Source organism: Amia ocellicauda, chromosome 6 (assembly GCF_036373705.1).
Source record: "Amia ocellicauda isolate fAmiCal2 chromosome 6, fAmiCal2.hap1, whole genome shotgun sequence".
Lineage (NCBI taxonomy): Eukaryota > Metazoa > Chordata > Actinopteri > Amiiformes > Amiidae > Amia > Amia ocellicauda.
In genome coordinates, this window is record NC_089855.1 from 12,705,824 (window position 1) to 12,728,168 (window position 22,345).

A 22,345-nucleotide genomic window follows, 5' to 3' on the forward strand; every position below is an offset into this window, starting at 1 on the left:
GAAACGTAGGGATGGAAATCGAATCCTGAGCTACTTTGAAGCTCGACAGGCAATGATTTGGGGCTGTCCTGTGAGACTGAGACAAAATGTTTGTCTCCATCTGGCACTGAGATGAAGAATTAAACCAAGTAGAAGAGGGTTAAACTATTCCCTTCAAGATTTGATTTTCATCTTCATTGCAGTGTGGATCCTTAACAAGGTACATGTTTGTTTTCCTTTCCATTGATCAATGAAAGTGATAGGGCTTTTCCCTCTGAAAACAGAAATGCTGTTGCAGTAATACTAAAGCACAAGAATAAATGTGTTGCGATACCATTGATGCACAGCAGCAAAGTGCAACTGGAGTGCAGTAGTATCTCTTAGCCCTCCAGTCCAACATGTACTGACAGAAGCAGGGCACAGCAAATACTTGTACATTACTGCAGGGTTCATGAGAACAAACAGGGGCAATCCCACATGGCATTTCTCTTGCACATAAAGCTGGCAAAAACTATTGAGAAACAACTGCAATACTAGTGCTGGATCGAGGAAACAATATGAGTGAAGTTCATGTTGATCTATATTAAATACCCTTTTGCTATTGAATCTCATTTCACAATGTTATCTTTTCCTTTGTAAATTGTAAAATAATGTTTAAAATGTCCTTGTTGAGTCCATCTCATTATTTGTTTATGGAGCAAACCTCTAGCAATAGTCTTTGGACATCAGTAGCTATTCATGCTTTTATTTACTAATTTAACAGTTTATTACATGGTGCCTCGGGATATATCATATTTATTTCTTAAAATTGTATATAGGTATATCATACATAAAATACAGTCACAGGCAAACAAAAGTTGTAATCAGATGACAGTTTTGTCTTTTTTAGAAGGGCTGGTATTTTTAACTGTAGCACATGTTTAGTAAACAAATGTTTAATTATTATTATTATTGTTGTTGTTTGTTGTTTATTACTCAGGGAGACTTACAGTTTATAAGCTATGCTGATAGCATTTAGAGATATTTAGCTGTTATCATCACAATAAATTAATCTGGGTATCACATCGTTAAGACTGTATCAGAGCGCTAGGATGTGCAGATCAAAAGATGAATATTGCCTAGAAATGGGGAACAAGCACACTAATGTTAACATATAAAGCATGTGGGCACGTATGTCTTTAAGCAGCTCTCAGTAGATGCTGACTAAATCATTTCAAGGATTCAATGGAACTGAAGGCATTTTTCAGCACATTGCCTACAGGACATTTCATGAAACAGACTGTCCATCTCTTGGCAAATTAAACTTGAATAAATATGTAACCTAATTAGTACCTGATCTAACAATATGCCTTTACTTCATTAAGCTGGTAATGAATGGAATTTGAAGTCTAAATATCCGCTTATCAAAAATGAAAGCAATTCTGCATGGCGAGAGAACTCGAGAAGTGGAAAATAATGTACCCTTGTTTCTCCAGGTAGTTCCTACAATTCATACATTGTGCTCAATGTCTACTTGACCACAACTTAGAATAACGTTTTGGGCCTTTTGCACTCACACTTATGCACTTATTTCTGACCTTTTACTACTGAGAGACTGCAGTGACGCCCAGGAAGCACAGATGCTTATGATGGGTTCTGTCTTTCTGTTTTTTGTGTTATGTGAATTAGTCTACAGATCATAGTACTGCCTTTATTCTTATTAGAGGCACATTGTTCCTTAAGATCAATGCCTTTTCAAAAGATCAAAATGTAAAGGAATTTACTGTTTCATAATTGAAGATCATAGACCGTTTTAATGGCATGTTTGTTCTTAGGAGGAGCAGAGCTACTAATGGGCCAGTTGTAGCAAAGTAAACGTGAAAATTTGGTTTCTCTGTAGTCAGTGGGTATTTGAATTTAAAATATAGATATGAACATTTCTGCAGTAAGATTCTCAAGAAAATGAATTTCTGTTTTCTTCCTCTCTTGTTCTTCAGATATAAGGATTTAGCTGACATGGTACTTGGCGACAAGAGAAAGTTGTCATCTGAAGACAAGTGTCGCCACATTCTCCAGCACTGCAAGCTCCAAGGGTGGCAGGTAGGACATCTTTGTCCCACTCTGTGTCACAGCAGGTTGTAGTAACACACACTGGTGGCACTCTCTCACTCTGTCTTCTGTGCTTTACTCTCTTCAGAGACAATGTCACCGTAATCACCTGAGAAAGAAACCTTCATAACAGTAACATTATGCCGTTTTTATGGGTCTAATTTAATAAGGGGGTATTTTTTGTAGTGCAGTAAAATGCACTGAATAGTCATTATAGACTCATACGCATTATCACGTCCTGCTACTAACCTTGACAATGATTAGACTGAATAGAATCTGTTCATCTGCATTATTCTCTCTCTCTCTCTCTCTCTCTCTCTCTCTCTCTCTCTCTCTCTCTCTGTGTGTCTCATTTCTTGCTTCAGGAACCTAATGATATGTTTGAACAGCACAAACTTGCCCAGCATCAGTGCTTAAATTGTTGAACAAGAGTAATCCTTTATTTACATTAAAACAGATAAATGATCAGGCTTAGCTGGCCGGCCTGCTCATATGATTGCACTGACCACAGATCAATCCTCTTAGGTGTTAAGGAGACAATGATGAACAGAAATTTAGTAATTGCTGCACATATTAATTCAGTACATTGTGATTTTCACCTTACGTTCTACTGCTGTTTACATGAACTGCATGTTCATGATAATTTTCACGGTTGTGTGTTTATAAGAAAATTAAATTAATTTAATTCTATATATTATAACCCCCACCCCCTCCCCCCAAGAAATAATATTGGCATTTTAATTTTAATATAAATGATAACATCTGTGAAATACTGTGTTTGAGAAGCAAATATGTAACAAAGCTATGAAATGTTCTAAAATATACAGATTCATTTCTACATCAATAACACGTTTTGAAAAAAATGCAACAAATGCAATCTTGCAGTTACACACCATCAGAATCAAAGACTGATAGGAGAATTACTGAATAAAATACCATTTAAATTTAAATCTCAGAAAATTAGGACATCAAACAAGATTAATCAAGAAATACTTTATGCAGATCACTATAAACAATTAACAAATTTGAATGAAACAATTTACAATTGTGTGTGGTGAATTGGTACCTGAATGAATCAGACATATTTTCACTATCCAAAATAAGTGGCGTTGTATTTTGTTTATTGTGTTTTGTTTATTTTAATATTGATTGTTCTCTTATGCAGAATACACATGCAGATCAATGCATGGAGAACAGACTCGGTATCAGATAGAAAGGCAATGCCAAGTCCCAGAATGTTTTTTGTGTATTATATTATGATAATGTATTCTTATGTGGCTAGAGGGGCTTTCTGCCCCCTTAGTGTTACTTCCTGTGTCAACATTGTCCTCTGGTGTATCCCTGATTGAACGCAATGTATACAATAAAACAGGTTAGCCCAAACATTTATTTAAATTCTTATTTTAAGAAGTACGTCTTTAAGACTAGTAATTCAATTGACAGGACTTTCATTATTACTAATTACTAATTAGTTATTTTTAGACCATACACTAGAAAGATGCCAATAATTACCATTGCATATCAGTAGGTTTTTCAAACTGTGCTCATTAAGTACAGTCATGTTTAATAGCTTGGTAAAGTCTCACCACTCTGAGGAATAAATATTGTTGAATTCTCCAAATATAGTATGTTTCTCTGATTAAATAATGATAGAACAGGCTTAGATTTTACATGACCATCCTATACTGTCATTCAAGTGTTTTATTGTTCATTTGTTTTATTGGTTGCAGTTAACAGACCTTTGTTTTTCATTTCAGAAATAAGGGTTTCATAGGTAATACATTTAAAGCATTAACTATCATTCTGTAGTATATCAATTAAAAGGCAACAGATACATTATATATAAAAATATGTATGTTATATTAGCTTTTTTTACATTTTCTTACCAAAAGGAAAGCACAATTACTTCAAATCTTCTGACTTTTGATTGATACATTATAGAAAATCAGCTGGAGATGACTGTATATGTTCTCACCCCTTGTCATTGCACTTGGTATTAAGCAATACATCTTTTATCATCTGATGGAAAATTGGAGGAAGGTCAGCCATTTCTCACACCTTTTCAGGTGTTAATTAGCCCTATGCTACCTGGCGACAATTGCTTTTTATTGCTTTTGTCCCCTAATTGAAGTAGGTGGGGGGGATTCTGGGAGGGAATCGTGGGACTCCTTGTTCTCAGTGGACTTACTTACAAATGAGGGTTTCTTGCTCATCGTGGCAAATGCTCGTCACCAGAATTAATTCCTCCTCTGCTGTTGTCAGTGATAAGTGGTTCTTTTGTTTATCTTTGCATGGATGCAGTGAGAAAATTACAGCTTCTCCCACGTAGCTAATTTCATGATTTTAATCTCTTTTGATAGTTAAAAAAAAAAAGGAAAAGGATTTCACAGCCAATTCTGAGCCCTCTCCCCTCCACCAGAGTATGAGCTTTCGCTGCCTACATGCCGCCCACTCTCCTCCTTCACAGTTGACTCAGTGCTGCTGCATTATAACCCCCGGCAGCCCACAGACACTACACATAGAGAAATTTCCAGCAGTTGACATTCATGGATTGGGCTGACTAGAAGAAAATCTTGACGAGGGGAGTTGACTCGAGTTGGGTCATGGTGAGGTCTGAAATGTGTGTTCCTCAAGCACATCCGATGGTTATGTAATTATACCATATGCCATATAAGAAGGTTATTTCAGTGTACAAGAGCTCACCACCGATTTGTATTGAGCACCCAATGCTTCATTCATGTGCAAAAAAGATTGTTAAAAGGAAATAGTGTGTTTGAAACCATATCAGAAACGTTATGTCACATAGACTTGATACAAAAATAGCAAACAGGAACACTTAAACTATAGTAGTCTTAACTTTCAGCATATTCAGGAAACTAAATAATAACCAAAATCACGTACTTACACTTGATAGTTAGAACAGAGATTAGTATATATTAATTATCTGTATATTTACAGATACTATTTACAGTTAGGTGATTGCTATACACTTCAAATAAAAGCATGATTAACCAATAAGACGTTTCTGTGAGGTCATGTAGCTCAATGAAATAGTGAAAGCTGAATCTAAGAAAATGTAAGATACCCAAAGAAGTCAAGCGTTATGTCAACCTTGGACAACAAATCAGCGCAGACAGAGATATATGGAAGATATCAAAAGAAGAGTAAACATAGGATGGAGTTTGGAAGAAACAGCACACTGCTGAATGGAAATCTACCCATTTGCCTGAACAGAAAAGTATTTGATCAATGCACACTACTAGTGCTCACTTATAGCAAAGCTGTTAAACATGGCTTTGTTTTTACTCAGGTTCATTTTAAGTCAAGTTTTCTTGCTTGTATCTGAGAGTTCCTGAAATTGAAGCTGCAGGTGTTTTTGTAAATTGTAAACTGTTCAGATAAGCTCTGTTGTAGATTTATATAATCTAATCATTGTATTTCAATAGAATTAAATTAAATTACATATTGTTCTAGTGTAATTTGAAACATTTGCATCTTTGCTTTCTAAGAAATTATACACATGAGCTATTTCAGAAAAATAATTAACCTTAATATTGAGATACATATTTCTAGACAGTATACTTCTTTAATTGAATAAATAATGCTGATATAATAATTTTACATTGTTTTTTGGTGGGTGCAAACTCTCCTTGAAACAAAAATTAAACACCAAAAATGCTAAATCTTATTGCCCAGACATCTGTTTTAAAAATGGCATTTTCAGCACATTCAGTATTCTCATGACCCACTACTTGCCTTCAGCCTAATTATTTTTGCTTAATGATCAGATCTGGGCCACTGACGCCAGCCTGAATAGCACAGCCAAGAAAACAAAAGAAACCAGCCACTTAGAAGTGAGCCAGAAAAGAGAACAAGATGAGCCAGGACGAACACTCAGAAATACTGAAGCAGCTTGCATTATTTTCTACAGTATGTGTCTCTTACAACTGTCTATTTCCCAAGCTTAGCGTCTCAAAACCAGTGAGAAAATGGTCGATCAAGCAATGCCAGGATATCTTCGTAAAACATTTCTGGGGATTAAATCTATTGAAGCAGAATCCCCCCTTGCACCATTGTAGGGTACACATCTTCTTACAAAGAGTCGGAGGCCTTTATTTGTTGTTGTGGCTGAATTCCCGCTCCCTGGACTTAATCGGAGCACCCTTGTGTTCTCCCACAGCCCTCAGATCCTCGGATGTCTTTTCAGACAAGGTCAGGAAAGTAATTAAATGCAGTGTGCGGATACAGGAGCAGAATGACTGTCTGCACACTGCTCCACAGGAAATATAGGGCACCACACGTCCAACGATCTCAGTGTAAAAATAACTATACATTTTTGTGAAGTTAGTTGGTAGGATAACTTCCCATCTGCTCCAGTGTACTCAACTGCGATTCTCACTGTGTCAACGAACTATTCCTATTGACGGGATTAAATAAAAAAGGATCTGAAAGATAGTGAAAGTAAACATTGGTTTCATCTCCTGCCAAACCTTTGTAGTGAATTAAGACCCATGATGAACTCTGTGGCGGTGCAGACAAGCTGGAGAGCGGTATTCACAGACCATTCCAGTGAAGACAGCCCTTCCCCTCATTAGTGTGGTATTTTACAAGTAATCAGCTCACAATGATGTGCAAAACCTTTGTGTGTTTTTCCAACAATAGTAGTTTAGTACACACACACACACACACAATTGTGATTAGTCTTCATACAGAAGCAATGTCTACTCAATTCAAATATAGATATTGACCATATTGACCACTATTGCTTTGTCCTTTGTGCTCAATATTGTTTCTCCTGATTTGAATATTTAGATGGGGCACAGCAAGGTGTTCCTGAAGTACTGGCAAGCTGACCATCTTAACGATCTCTGCCTCCAGCTCCAGAGGAAAATTATAACCTGTCAAAAAGGTAACGATTACATTGTAATTATTCTTGATAGTCAAGCTATAATTTGTATACATTAATCAGAAAAGACCCTCAGCAACTAGACTCCGTTCACAGTGGGAATTGTTCTGCCTTTATTTACTTTTTGTTCTTATTTACATGATTGTATTTGTGGCCCACTCAGTGACATAATCTTGCTTATCTGTTTCTAGGGGATTGATGAAAAACTTGTTGGTCTTCTTCTAGAAAGATACAAATTAATGTATGCATAATAGTCTGGGTGTGTGTATACATGTAGTGGAAATTTAACAGCTATCTCCTTTCATGTGTATGATCTTATTTTTAAAAGCAAAATGAAAAGCAATTGCTGTCACATCATGCTGTAGAAGCTACAGGATATAATATAAATATAGTTAGCTAAATTGAGTTAATAACTACTTCATATTACTGAATAAGCATAGGTTTTCTCTTCGTGCATGGTTATTTTTTATTTTCTGTTTTAGTATCTGAAGAATTCTATGTGTTATTATTGAACTATTGGAATATGTCATTTTCCATATATGTATGTAGACAATATTTAGCAATTAGCACCAAACAACAACAAAAATCTGAAATAATACATAGTTGATTTGATTTATAATTTTTAAAAGTGTAATATTTTAAATAGAAAACATGTAGGCCTACAAAAAGTCTGGGCATGTGAAGCTGAATATTAATGTCCCTGTTTTTCTTTTTTTATGGATATCGATTGGTGATATTCACATTATTAGGTTCACAGATGGATGCACACAAAAATTTAGTTTTGCATTATTGACTGTTATCTCTGGCTGGGCTCTGATTCACTGGACTGTGATTTTGTTCCACTATGGTAGTTGTGAGAGGGTTCCTCGCACGCCAAAGGCTCCGGCGCAAAATGAGCATCAGACAGCAAGAGGTCAGCTCTGTGCAAGGCTTCCTACAGGACGTGGAAGATATGGGTCTGAAGGCATACGATGGCTTGGTGATCCAGAACGCCTCCGACATTGCTCGGGAGAATGACCGCCTGCGCAACGAGGTGAACGGGATACAGCTGAACGAAAAGCTGGACAACACGGCAAAGGAAGAGGAAGGAGTGAAAAGGTAAACTCACTTGTTTTGTGAATTGGGTGTTTGTTCAATCAGTTTTATAGAGAACTGTAAGGTATGGGTGAAAATACATAATACGAAGAGTAATACATTATTTTTAAATATTTGTTTCAGTTTACCACAGTATACAGAATTCACATAGATTGGATGGTGTGTACGTCTACACAGCCCAGACAAATATGGACAAACAGAAGAGTGCAGTGGTCATGTTGCTGCCAGTATCCACTCCTACAGCACATGCCATGCTATGCATCCTGAGACATATAATTAGAGTACTTCTATTGGAGAGTGAGTGCCTGCTGTTGTGGGTCCAAAACTCTCTACCCTTGGGTTGTCCTCCAGACACCTATCTTTGGCAGTTGCTGGACACAGGTTTCAAGGCATCCTAGATATTACAACCTGAAAATGATCTTCAGAAAGTAATTAAGGATCTATTTAGAACAAATATGTTACAACATGAGGACAGAATTGTAAAACAGGAGAACACTTTGCTTTTTCTCAGTGTGCTATTTACACTGTGTGTATGCAGACTTTACTATAGGAAAGTATTGTCTTTGATCTAGTAACAATGTTTTTTCTGGACAAATTACAGGAAACGATAAGCTTGTTTCTGCCTGTCTGTCATTCATGGCAACCACCTTTCTAAAAAGAAAACATACTGTCAGTTCAAGGATATGCTAACATTATGTGTCATGCATTTGTAGAATTAAAGTTTATTTGTTTGTTGTTTTCTTTACATTCAAGTTTATTTTAAGTGTCTGCATTTGATGAGTAATATTAAGGGACTAAGCCAGAAAGAAACAGTATAGCGTGCATTCAACAGCTTGAAGATTGCCAGTTCATATTCAAGCGTTCCAAGTAACTGTAAAAATAGCCTGGAGCCATTGTGATTGGATTGCTGGGTACCTGCAGGACTTAGGCAACTGTGCCCACTTGGTAATCTGCTTGCATCCTGGAGTTTTCATGAATGGGCACATGTGTTGGGGGATGTGAGCATTTGACATATTCTGTTATAGGTGTGTATGCTACACACAAATAGGTACACACATGGATGGATAGTTAGATAGATAGACAGACTGTGATAATTCTTCATGCTATTGTCAATTGTGTCTGGACTGATACTGCCGGAGGCTCCTGTCTTCTTTCAAGAAAGGGCTATTGATCCGACAGGGCGGACAAGGACTCCTAGTGTTCGTCTGTCTAATTTGTGTGTATGTGTTTTTGCTTTTGGGAAGGGTGGAGGGGATGGTATTGTGGGCCCTGTGTATTTTGGACAACGTTTTATTGTGAAAACAGCCAAGGCCATTTCCTGCTAGGAATTAATAGAAAGGACAAGAGAGAAACCTTAGCCTCCAGCTCCAGTTGTATCCATTTGATCCTTTTTTTGGTGTCCAATTATGGATATGTATATAATGTATTCAAACAAAACAACATCGACAACAAACAACAATGACAAAAACAACATCAGGCACAATCAAAATAATAATAATTAATTAAAACATTAAAATAAATTAAAGTTCTCCTTTCACATGAAGGGCACAGGTGTGAGAAATGCTCTCTACAAACACTGTACGTTGCATTTTCTATTTAAAGAGTTTGCAGTTCAGAGCATCGATTAATTTGATTCAGATTACTTTTGGTGTTAAAGATGCCTCTCTGTTATGTGTATAATACACTGTCTGTAATAATAATATATCAGATATGAACATATGATCCTATTAAGCACTTCAGGCTGTAGTATCTTAGCATTTTACTTGTGGTGGCTACAGGAAAGAGTATTTTTTTGGAACAAGTTAATTAGCTTGGAATTGCCCCAATTACAGTGAACAGAACTCTGCTTCCTGTTCAGAAGACTGTAATTAAACACTATGGAGAAAAACAACTCACCCGCTGAGCCCAAAGGTTTCATCTTCAGTGTTTGTTCCTGCCACACTGACATATGGTGATCCAGTGATGTGGAGCGACAGTCTTGTTGCCAGTCTCTCAAGCAGAAATATTATTCACCACCAAGCCCATTGCATCAATACAATTTCAATATTCGTAAAAATTGTATTTTGTTTAAGGTATCACAGCAAATTGCATAAATTAACATTTAAAAATGTGTATGCACTCAGAATATTGCCTATTGCTGTCAGAAATCTCTTTAGTTTAAGCCCAAGAAAACATCAGATGGTGTGAACAGATTAAGAAAAATATATTAAATTAGAGAATGCATATCATGTTATAGTATTAAAAGCTGTAGATTAGATTTAAACAACCATGTATCGGGGATTAATACAATAAGATAAGCAGTTTTCACATTTCGTTATCCCTGTATTATGGCTACTGCATCTGAAATATGTAATGTTACTGTAGTATAAATAAAACAGCCTTCAGATGAAAAAGCATACACATACATATATAGCATACGCATGTATTATTGCAGTAAGGGCTTCAATGTGTAGTTTAACTGTAGGTAGATACAGATCTTGTTCATTTCAGAGTGTTTTTGTAGTTAATAATGATCCTTCACACCGACAAAAGTGCAATCATATGTGGCTTTCTTTAAAGTGTATATAGTTGTGTTAAATATCTTACTGCTTTACTGGATAAGCTGTCTAAGCACTGGGTGGAGGGGGGAGTCAGGAAGGGTGCTTACAAAAAAAAAATCTAATTATGTTTGCATGAACAGTCTCATTGTTACCATTTGAATAATGCATCTGGTTATAATTTTATCTCACAGAGCCGGAGACAAGTGCGGAAAGGTCAGTGAAGGGAGCTCTGAGGGATGCCGGACACCAAAGCACTTTCATTCCAGTTCTGTGCCCATCCCCATGGCCGTGGACAGCTTGGTACATTCCGCCGCCGGGTCATCAATCAAATCCCCCTCCCTGCAATCAGTGTTCAGCATGGATGACAGCAGCTGCCTCCCGTCACCACGGAAACAGCCTCCTCCCAAACCAAAGAGGGACCCCAACACCAGACTCAGTGCTTCGTATGAAGCCGTTAGTGCCTGCCTGGCAGCTGCCTCTAAGGAAACATCAAGTGAAGGTCAGATCAAACAGCCAGGACCTCAAACTTTGCAGTACAAGTTTAAATGCTATTTCTGACCTTTTTTAGTGACACATTTTGGTGATTTTAATGACAACACCTTTTGGAAAGTAAGGCTGAGTTTATGACAGAATTGTAAAAACTTTACCTAGATCAGGTAATGTTTTAAAAACATTTAGTTACTGCTTATATATATATTTTTTTGAGCTTAATATAAGGAACTCAGAGTTTCACCATAATGGTACTGAAGACAGTATCATCTTTGTTTACTTTGTTATTATTGGTTTAGATTGAGTTCTTAGGCTGTTATTTTTGTATATTTTCCTTAACAACTACATATTCATTATGTTGTTTCCTGTTATAATGAACTAATTTTAGTGCTACAAAAATAGTTTTTCAGAATACTAAAATTGTTCTAAATTAGGATAAAATATGTGTGATGTTTACATAAAAGAGAATTAAGACACTGGTTTTCATCTTTGGAATTTGGGTTCATATTGAAGCCATCTTTCTCTCTTCATTGTAGCTCTTTCAAAACCAAGACCTCATAGTGATGACTACAGCACAATGAAGAAGATTCCTCCTCCAAAGCCAAAAAGAAGCCCCAACACAAAACTGAGTGGTTCCTATGAGGAGATTTCAGTTCGCAAACCTACAGAAATTAAGCTGTCTTGCTTTACTAAGGGAGGACAATGTCTGGGAATGATCCAAAGGGCAGCATCTGCTGACGGCCCACAATACGGTGTGCTCAGTCTTTATCATTCCCAAGAGGAGGAGGAAGCTGTCTACATCGAAATGATTGGAAATGCTCGAGCCATGAGTCTACCTGAGGTGGACGCCCCAGACCAGGGGGAGTCTGTCTATGAGGAAATGAAGTATTTTCTGCCTGAAGATGGCACAACGGCTAAAATACTGCTTTCAAAACCAGAAAGGTCTCCTCAGCAACTATATGAGACAAAAAAGCTAGTAATAGTGGAGCATTTTCATCCAGGTCATGGAGGAAAGACATATTGCAAAGATGGCACCTGTGACATTCCCCCTCCATTCCCCAATCTGCTCCCTCACCGGCCACCTCTGTTAGTTTTCCCCCCAACCCCCGTCACTTGTTCTCCCGCTTCAGACGAATCCCCTCTAACACCCCTGGAGGTGAAGAAGCTACCTGTCCTGGAGACCAACCTGAACTATCCGGGGCAGTCAGAAGGCAACAGCCCCCTATCTCCTCAGTGCGCACGACACCAGAAACCAGACAGCGAGAGACCCTCGTCACCCAGTCTCTCAGTGTTCAATATGGCGGACAAATCTACTCCACCCCCTACACCTCCTCCTCCGCCTCTTCTGCCTCCTCCTCCAGCAATGCCCCCCCCTTACCGACCTCCATCGCACTTCCCTTTCCCACCTGAGGCCAGTGTTTTGGCCTTGGCCAGAGCAGCATCGGTCTCCAACTCAGATTGTCCGAAGGTCCCTCAGAAGCTGGGCCACAGTCTCTCAGACGCGCCCTCGGGCTGCAACAAACCTCCGTACTCCCCGGTAAAGACCCAGAGGACGGAGCCCAGGAAGTCACACTCCTGCTCCTCATCCCCCCTCCCATTTAACCCTGCTAATGCCAGGTCCCTGACCAGCCCCCTCGATGAACTGACCACACTCTTCAGCTCGGGACGAAGCCTCCTGAGAAAGTCCGCAGCTGGACGGAAAATAAGGGAACCTGAAAGTGAGTCTCCACAGACAGTGCTCTGAAAGTGTTTTTATATTCAACAAACTGTATATATATTTATGTATATATATTTTTTTTTTCTTGACTGTTCAATGTGAGGCTTATAAATCATTTTTATATATAAGGTGTAATTTAATTGTTTGTTTGTTGTGTTTTGTTATGGGAGAACTGATCAGCACTTTTCAATGCCATCTGTCTATTTAAAGATCTTTTACAAAGTAGTCCTGAAGCTTTTTGCCTTTTCAAGTTCTATCAATTTACAATGCATCCTTCTTGTGGAAAGTATTACTCATGTGCCTTGTGTCACTTAAACAATTAATTTAATTACAAATAACAATACTGTACATCTTTCAATGACAGCTTGAATGACTAAAAGTGTCATATAGCCTTTGTGACATAAAAATAGAGACATCAAAGCCCACCCTCGTTTTAGCAGTTTTAGTTTGAATTTAGCCCAAAATCCCACTTCAGTATCTGTCAGACAGCAAATTATAATTGAACCTATTAAATACATTTGGTGAAGTACAAAATACATTGTTTTAATTTAAAATAATTTGAAATCATTGTTCTTTTTAAGATAGCTATCTACATGATTTGAGATTGACCTTCTGATCCATTCCACAGCAAGCACTTATTACAACCAACTTCTTAATTATTTAATTGATCTCTGCTGCACTCTATTCCACAAATTCCTGCAATGAAATGGATTTGGGATTGGAGCCATACATCAAATTGGACATGCAGCTGAATTGCAAATACAAAACATGTGAACATTGGGAGACTACAGATTTTGAAAGAGCTTTCTATTCACACAAACACATACACAAGAAAAGAAAAAACATTAAAATGATCAAGGCTCCTTTATTTTTTTCTCATGTTCACTGTATTTTAATTTTAGTGGGAGATTAGAACCCTGTATGTATGAATTAAAATGAAATTCTCAATGCATTGTAAAACTGTATTTGTACAGTTGTATGTACAGTTTTTCTTTTCTTTTTGTTGTTGCCTTTATATACTATTTTACTCCTTTTTGGCATTCTCTCCCTCCACTCTAAAAATAAACAGTTTCATAGTGTTACAGTCTGCTAAACATGAGGTCAGTGTTAACTAAAATGGCTGAAATATATTCAGGCCAATATTGGCTTTCACTCAGTGTGATTGACTGTTTGATTTTAGGTGGCTATCAGCACAGGGAATTGTTGGTTCCTGTTAGCATTACAAGCCTTACAACAATGATTGCTGAAGTAATACGCATATTTAGTATGTGAAAAATGTTGGGGCAAGAATATTAGGTCACCATAACCACCCACAGTCAGTGAATGCACAGGAATCATACAATTAAGTTAATTGATGTCTACCCCAACCATCACCCCTGTTGATACATCTAGTAGATGCCATTTGGAAATTGCTAGGGCTAAAATTAAGACGTCATAGTCTTGAACACTCAGTGACAAGTAAGAATGACTCCCTAGATTAAAACATCTTGTTCAGCATTGAGATGAGACACTTGTATTTGTGTGTGGTCTATGTTGATACAGACATATATATTTGAATGAATCATTCAAGAACTTTCAGTGAATATTGCTAATTATATCAACAATAATTTCCAAGAAACGCTTTGACATTCCTTAATTGGCACAGATGTTTGTAAATGTGCTATTAACATATCTTTAAAAATTGATAGAATTCATATACATTTCACACAAATATTGCAGTTCTATTCAGTTATTTTGATTATTAATATCATTCTGTACTATGACAATTCCCTTGTCTGCTGTGAAACATCCTTACATTCATATTTGAATCCTCGCCGCATGTGCGTGTTTGAAGGGAGGTTTCAGTATTTTATACCATTACATTTTAAATTGTGTTTTAAAAATACACATTGCACTTATGTATTCATCATTTGCAATTCAGTAGTATTAGTTTGACCATGTAGATATTGTATTTCACCATCTATTACTCTTCTTATTAATAGCTAAAGCACTAACAACAAAATACTTATTATGATGGTATTGGGAGATAGAAATGGCTCAATAATGACATTCAAAGCAGCTGTTATTTATGTAGCAAGTTTAATTTAAATTGGCAGCTGTTACAAAATGTCTGATTAGCATATGTCAGGAGATTACTGGCAATGTTATATATCAGAGACAGATGAAATAATTAGGGTTAAATTTGAACCCCTTTATGAATTGCATGTCTGGTAATCAGAGCAAAAGTGAAATCCGTTGTACTTCTACTTGAATGTGCTCTGCAAGCTAATACAATTATACTATTGCTATCTAGAAGTGATAAGGAGAGAAGGATTGCATTCACTCAGATTTCTAAACAATTTCTTAGGAGGAAAGTTGTAATTCATGAAGGCAACTCAGACATTTAATGTACCTAATTTAAATAGATACAGAAAACAACAGCTGAAATAAAACGTAATAGCTGACACAAATTAAGAGTTTGTGGACTTTGTGATACAGATTGGTAGTCTTCGATATGAACAAGAACTGCTTATGATTTCAGGGCTTTGTCCTGTGTTCACTTGACCAAAGCCTCTTGGCGATGGTGAAAGATTTGAGTGCACGAGGGTGTCAAACCTAAAGTAAATGCTTGTGTCAGTTCTATGCATGGCAAGCTGTTTATTATATCCAAAGTCAAATATGAACCTCAGAGCCAAACACCTGTGCTGGTAATACTTTGCATAACCTCTGCACTCAGCTCTTGATAGGAGGAGAGTGATTGCACTCTCATATTTTAATTCCATTAAACTAAATGTTTAACAAAAATATTGAAAATTACTCAGATTAATAACTGACTAGTTTGGTATGTTGCATTCAATATAGACATTGTGGAAAAGAGAAAAAATAGTACTGTTCTATGTTTTAAGACCTTTCTTAGTCCCACTATAAAGCTGTGTGAAATAAGAAAAGACAATAAGCAGACACACAGCCCCAAAGCAACTCTCATTAAAGCAACCCTTAAGAAACGTATTTTGCAGAAAATGTGCCCCATGGGGCATATTAGCAATTTCACATTACAGGGGGCACTAGCATTACATTCCCATCTGCGAGTTATTCATTATCAACCCCATCTAATTTGATCCTGAAAATTATTTTAAAACATACTTTTTGATGAGAAACCACAACAGATTTAAAATCTATTTGAAATACTGTATATAGAAACTAGATTATAAAATGAAAGTATATTGGTCTGAGACATTAAAAACAGTTGTTTTAATTGCTGTGTTTTTGTCACTTTTCACAGGATTCAACTCCAACATTATCATGCCCGGCCGAGAGGAGCCCAGTGACACGTCACCTCAACTCCAAGATAAAAACGCCAATAACCGCGTGAATACCCCGTCATCAACTGCACCCAGTCCTGCATCTATAGAGAATGGAAATCAGCTCTCAAACGGTAAAGCCCTCTGCTGAGCTACTTCATACTGAAGTGTGGCGTGTTTTTGCTGATAACTAAGATGTAACCTTGTGACCATTTTAGTACTGAAGTGATGTCATCCTTCATCTTGTGGAATGTATAGTGATAAGGTATAGCAATGGACCTCTGCAATGTAAAATAAAGAAAGAAACTTAAATAAATAAATAAATAAATGTCCAATACATCACTGTTGGCACAGCCTTGGACCAGGTTGTGTGTTTTTAAGTCACTGTTCCATTACGTTGTCATAGACCTTAACCCGTGAGGAATTGGCCATGGCCTTTTTTCACGTTTGTCGTAAGAAAAGAACAATATTCAGAACTTCAGCTAAATGGTGACTCTTTGATTTAAATAAAAAAAGAGAAGAAAACTAAATACTCTGTGATCAGCCGAATCATGATCATATATGAAGTTATTTCTTACAGTCATTGCCCCCCTATTTTATGATACTATATATGTAGTATGTATGTCTGTGGTTTTCTTGCACAGGTTTACCAGAGGAAGGTCACTCGAAGTCCAATAGCTCCATGGCAGCATCTTCGGTTCACAGACACGTGGAGACCCACCACAGTCAGGTAACTTTAGTATTTACATGGTTCCATTGAGTGATACAATAAGATCAGGTTGAAAGCTTCCCAATGATGTGAATGTGGTATAAATTTAGGAAACATTTTTTGTGTGTGTGTGAAAATCATATCAAAGCTAATGATACAACCAGTTTGACATTCTACTGTCTGTATATTCTCATACATTCATATTTAGTCCTGGTAGTATGGTATACACAATGGTAGTTTATAATATGAAGGAGATTCTTACTAGAGGTATAAGCCTCCTTATGTAGCTGATTGCGCTGTGCACATCTTATGAGCTGCTTTTTATGGTAAACCCTCCTTTGAACTGATGCTGGTTTGTATGAAGTAACATATATATATATATATATATATATATATATATATATATATATATATATATATATATAGCAACTGAGGTTGTTTTAAGCAAGATTAAGAAAATAGGGAACTCTACACAAAATGTTTATTCCCAGGAGCAAAAAAAAAAGGTTCTAAAATGTTAGCTTTAACACTCCAGTTACATTAATACATAACTAAGATATTTGTATAGCCACCTTACATGTTTTGATGCAATATGAATACCTTTATTTTATTTTGCCTTTTGATATTTTTTTGCTTCTTCTTTTCTGAGATTTGGGGCTTGGGGATATATCTGTCACAGAGTCTTATGTGGTAACATTTCCCTTTTGATACCTTTTGATACCTAAGCTTCTGTTGGATGAGTAGCTTCTCAGTGCTGTGCTTCTAGAATCACGGGGTAGATTTTACACTGTATGCCATCCCTACCTGTCTGTGTCACATTAGATGACTGGAGGTCATATGAGAATATTAATCCAGGTAGGTATTTTTAAAGTGGGGTAAAGACATGGGCTTTCTGAGTTGGTAGAACTCAACTACCTTTTAGATTGAACTTGAAAATTGTTTTATTAATCATTCAGTTACATTCAGCAACATCAACTGTAATGTGAAAGGTAATTACAGCAATCAACTGAAACAGTACTCACTCATTAAAGTTATATATATATATTGTGTAAATAAATATATATATATATATATATATATGTGTGTGTATGTGTGTGTGTGCAGCAGATGTTTCTAACAATATAACCATTAATGCCGTAATATGTTAATGTAACAAACATTAACAATATAATTGAACTATTATTTTACAGAAGTGAATGAATTGTGGCATTACTGTAAAAATACAAGTTCACAGAATCTTAAATAGGCTCCTTCCTTTTATTTTATACTATTTTATTTGTGTTGGTTGGGTTGATTGTTTTGTTTTTCTTTAAAATTATTAATCGCCTTTAAAAACTATTACTCATAGTAGTGAAACTGTGTCAATCAGTTAAGGGCTAGATCACCATCCTGCAGCACCGTCGTCATTTTTAACAGTGGCCATTTAGATAATTAACTAAATAATATTGATCATTGTCAATGAGTGGAAACACATATAGCAAATGTTAGAAACCTATTCCATACCGCACAAGGAAGGTATCGCTCTGATGATACAAATTAGGATTATTGTTTTTTCCCTATGATTAAGATATTGGACCAGTATTGTTAAAATATCCTCTACTGCCTTCTTAGGGGAATGTTGTAATTGACCCACCTTTCATCAAGACACTGCTTTGGGCCTGCTAATAAAGGCACGGTAATGTTTGGGAAAACGTATATCACTAACATCAGAACGCCCAACCCCCTAGTTTAATAAGTCTGTAGTTACCATATAAATTGGTTAGGCCAACACAGTTTTATGCACATGATATGAAATAGAGAAATGTATTTTTAATGCTGAAAATTCCGAGTAATAGATATCACATCTGTAAAACTGGGACAACCCGATTTTTAATTTGCAGCCCAACACCGTAGTCTTCAAATGCCGAAGGGGAGGGAGGGTGGTTAGAGAACATTTAAATTGGCTTAGGGATGGTACAAATGTAAAAACCCTGTATCCATACAGTTACAATGCTACTAATGGAATTCCACAACACTTAAAATTGTATTTTTAAAACCACATGTGAGGTTCAATGAGTTTGCAACATAAATCTCTGGAAAAGCTGGATTTTGCCATAATTTTCCACCTTTTTTTAGTTTTCTTTGCTTGCTGATATTTCCATTCCATTCCATTCTTTATGGACACATTGGAAAAAATGCATCTGTGCCCAGAAAGCCCCAGTGCATTCAATCAAGTCTGTTACAAACCCACGGAGATTCCTCTCTTCCATACAGTATAATTAATACTTGTTCATTGCTAAATACACATCCACTTATTACCAGCCTTGTGAGTAATGTCAATAAAAACTACATATCATTATGAACAAAATCCTTCTAGGAAAATGTTGCACCTACTGTCTTTATGTATTTAAACAAATATCTTTATTTTGTTTAATGTGATGTGTACCTCTGATATGCTTCTGAAATCTTACATTGGTGTGTTTTGATTAAATATTGATGGTTTTAGGGGATTTTCCTCACATAGGCACTGTATTCTCTTTCCTCAATAAAAGGAGGCTGCATTCTTTTCCTATTTTATATTCTTTCAGAGAAGACACCTCTCGTCTCCCTATGGCATGGGAGCTCCTCTCTAAGTTGGGGGCTGTGGGCGCTCTTGTGAGTGGGGGATAGGGTGAGTTTGGTAAATCGTTGACTACACTTCCCACCCCTCCTGTATCTCCCTTGTATATATCGTGTCCCAAAGAAGTTGCAGCTCTTTATTTGATGGTCTTAAGACTCGCTGACCTGGTCTCACTTGAAAACCATATGCTGCCTATAAAATGTTACCCAATCTGACAATCCTGAAATCCTAATTAAGAATTTGCCATCAACAAGACAAACGTTTGAAGAATACTATTAAAGTAGTTGCCTACATTTTGTTACCAAGAACAATATGTATGATACTCTAGTGACAAGGGCTATGAAGTAACATTTTGTAAGTTATGGTGTATTGAAGTCTTGAGCAGGTTTAATAATATCAGAAATCCTTAAATTGAACCCTAAAAAACACTGAATGGGCTACTATCCCCAATCTTCAGGCATTCTGAGATGTATGTCTGTTTACATGGCTTTTCAGTTTTGAATTTGCCCTAGTCTGATTTCAAACCCTGCCTCAGTTTCATCCTTCTATCCAAATTTACTGTAAACCTGCCATCACCTAATAACATAGGCAAGTGTTCATTTAATGCAGACCCAGATTTCACAAACAGATTTCAAATAATGCTGAGCTGCAGTTTTTTTTTTTCTTCCTTTTTTCCCTTTAGTTCAGCACCCCCACTGCTGTTGAAATCGGTCTTTCCTGCCTTGCCTTGCTTCATCTTGGTTATCTGTGATAAAATGTCATAAAAACATCCGTCTATGTCACTTTCATTAGGAACTGAAACACTGCCCAAAACAATAGATATTTTAGTATATCTGTATATCTCTATGTTTAGAATATCTTTTTAAATGTGAATAATTTCTTGTGTCACACAATAATTTGTTATAAGAAATTAAGAACTTGTTTCCAACTAATATCATCGGTTAAGAACTTGCTTCCAACTAATATCATTGGTTAATAACTTTGCTTCCAGCTTATATCATTGGTTGTGGCTTTGTTATGAGGCCAATTTAATGGAAATTCAACATTATGTCCACTTGTTGACATGATGGCAAGTGATATCCTGAAATATTGTGGATTACATGCATTACAATGTTTATTTAGAAGTATGGATTCAGAATCGATAGAGGTGCCGTTTTGATTAACGAGTTTTGGAACTACCATGCCATATCTGCCTTTGGCACAGTGTGAAGCTGTGAGTGAAATTCTAAATATGCAAAGTAATATTGATTGATATTGCTAAATGATCATTAAATGTAAAAACTATTATAAAAATACAGAGTCCTGGGTCAGAAGTGACGTGTACTAGACACCCCTTACACACACATAAAGACAACACCTTTCCCTTTGCTGAGAAAATTCAATTCAGTTAACTGATATTGAAGCTCTGTTTTCATGCTGCTCCCACACTTTTGGAGAAAAAAGAAACTGTGGAGGCTGTGGCTTCTGTTTGTTTTTCTAAATGTATTGAACCAACTTCCGAAGCATCTCTATTGTTTATCTCTTGCTTTTTGCCTTTTTAGTACTTGTTGCATTCCTCTGCACGCTCCCAAAATTATTATTACGGTGATAGAAACCTGCAATGTCACAAACATAAATGTTTCAGAGGGTTTCTCCTTCTGCTGACACCACTGCAGTGTGCTCTGTGCGTACCAAAGGGACTCTGCACGGGGATCGGTTTTAAAATCAAACCACAGCCCAGTAAAACACAGTGTTCGCAGCCTTTTTCACACATTTAAACTCCTCGCCACTTTCATTAATACCCTGCAGATGGTTAAAGCACTGTAGAGTATAGCAGTGCATAAATAGCCAGATGGCCAATTTAGAGACCACTTTACATAATGCATGCAGATAACCAGGCATATTCGTGCGGCGTGGTTTGTATGTGCATCTCTGCCCCTTCACAGACATAGAGTACATTGTTTTACCTTTCTTGAAACAGTTTTGCACCGACTAGATTATATGTCAAAAACAGTGATATCAAACAATAATGCTTTGGTATTAATTATTCAAAATGCTGTTTCCATTGTTTTTTCCATTCAGAAAAGAAGTACAGTATATTTTTCTCTGCATATAAAAAATGTTAATGCGTCTGTGCTTTTTAACATTTGGGAGAATGGAGATGGCTATAATTTGCATTTGGATTTGTTCACAGTACTCACCAACCATAAATGCAATTTTTATTGAAAGACCATAGGAGAAATGTATTCATTACCTATTAGCGTGCAGGATAATTGGCTGTCATATTGCAAATACCAAAACAAACAAGCCAAAACAAAAAGTGATTACCAAGTGTGTATATAGGGATGTCGAAATTGAAACTTTATTTACTCTTGGTGAGTTGTCCACATGCTTTTTAACAATATTTATCTTAATTTATATGGAAATCGATATCATTAATAAGAGGGTGGATGGAACAGGCATTGCTCTTGGTGCAAATGCAATACATATTTTCTCTGTATTTCATTATAATGTCTTCACTATGACTAATACAATGAAGAAACAAATATTCTGGTATTTGCTTTAGACCTGTATCTTCAAAAATCCAAGCAAGTTTAATTATTTATATTAAAGGGTGTATACATAACTTTCAGAAGCATTACCTTTAACAATGTGGTTTAAAAGACATGGTAAACATTTTCAAGAGTCAGTGCCCTGGAAGTTAAAATAAATAAATACAGATTTCTGTTATGGCAGATGACAGCCTGTCGCACTGTGAAATACAAGGCTGTGGATTAATGTGTATGCATTACAAATAGTGGCAGAGTAAATCCACTGAAGCCATGTTCATGTCATTGCATTACGTTTCTTGTGCTCAGATAGTGTTGGGGAATTGTTTAAATCTACATATGTATCAGGCTGTTAAACATACTTTGTACACCAAACGTTACATACATTTCCCAGAAATACAAAATGAGAGAGCC

General features: G+C 36.5%; 1 protein-coding gene across 2 annotated transcripts in view; it reads left to right on the forward strand.

Annotated features, from left to right (window-relative positions):
• myo16 (myosin XVI) overlaps positions 1 to 22,345 on the forward strand; it is a 130,390-nt gene that overhangs the window by 97,477 nt on the left and 10,568 nt on the right. The window contains exons 28-35 of one of the 2 annotated variants that reach the window (XM_066706165.1): positions 1,956 to 2,058; positions 6,880 to 6,976; positions 7,825 to 8,071; positions 10,800 to 11,107; positions 11,634 to 12,815; positions 16,077 to 16,229; positions 16,740 to 16,825; positions 19,372 to 19,454. In XM_066706165.1, coding sequence (XP_066562262.1) covers positions 1,956 to 2,058; positions 6,880 to 6,976; positions 7,825 to 8,071; positions 10,800 to 11,107; positions 11,634 to 12,815; positions 16,077 to 16,229; positions 16,740 to 16,825; positions 19,372 to 19,416 — 2,221 coding nt within the window. In that variant the 3' untranslated portion in view covers positions 19,417 to 19,454. The remainder of the gene's footprint in view (positions 1 to 1,955; positions 2,059 to 6,879; positions 6,977 to 7,824; positions 8,072 to 10,799; positions 11,108 to 11,633; positions 12,816 to 16,076; positions 16,230 to 16,739; positions 16,826 to 19,371; positions 19,455 to 22,345) is intronic. The other variant, XM_066706164.1, reaches the window with a different exon arrangement.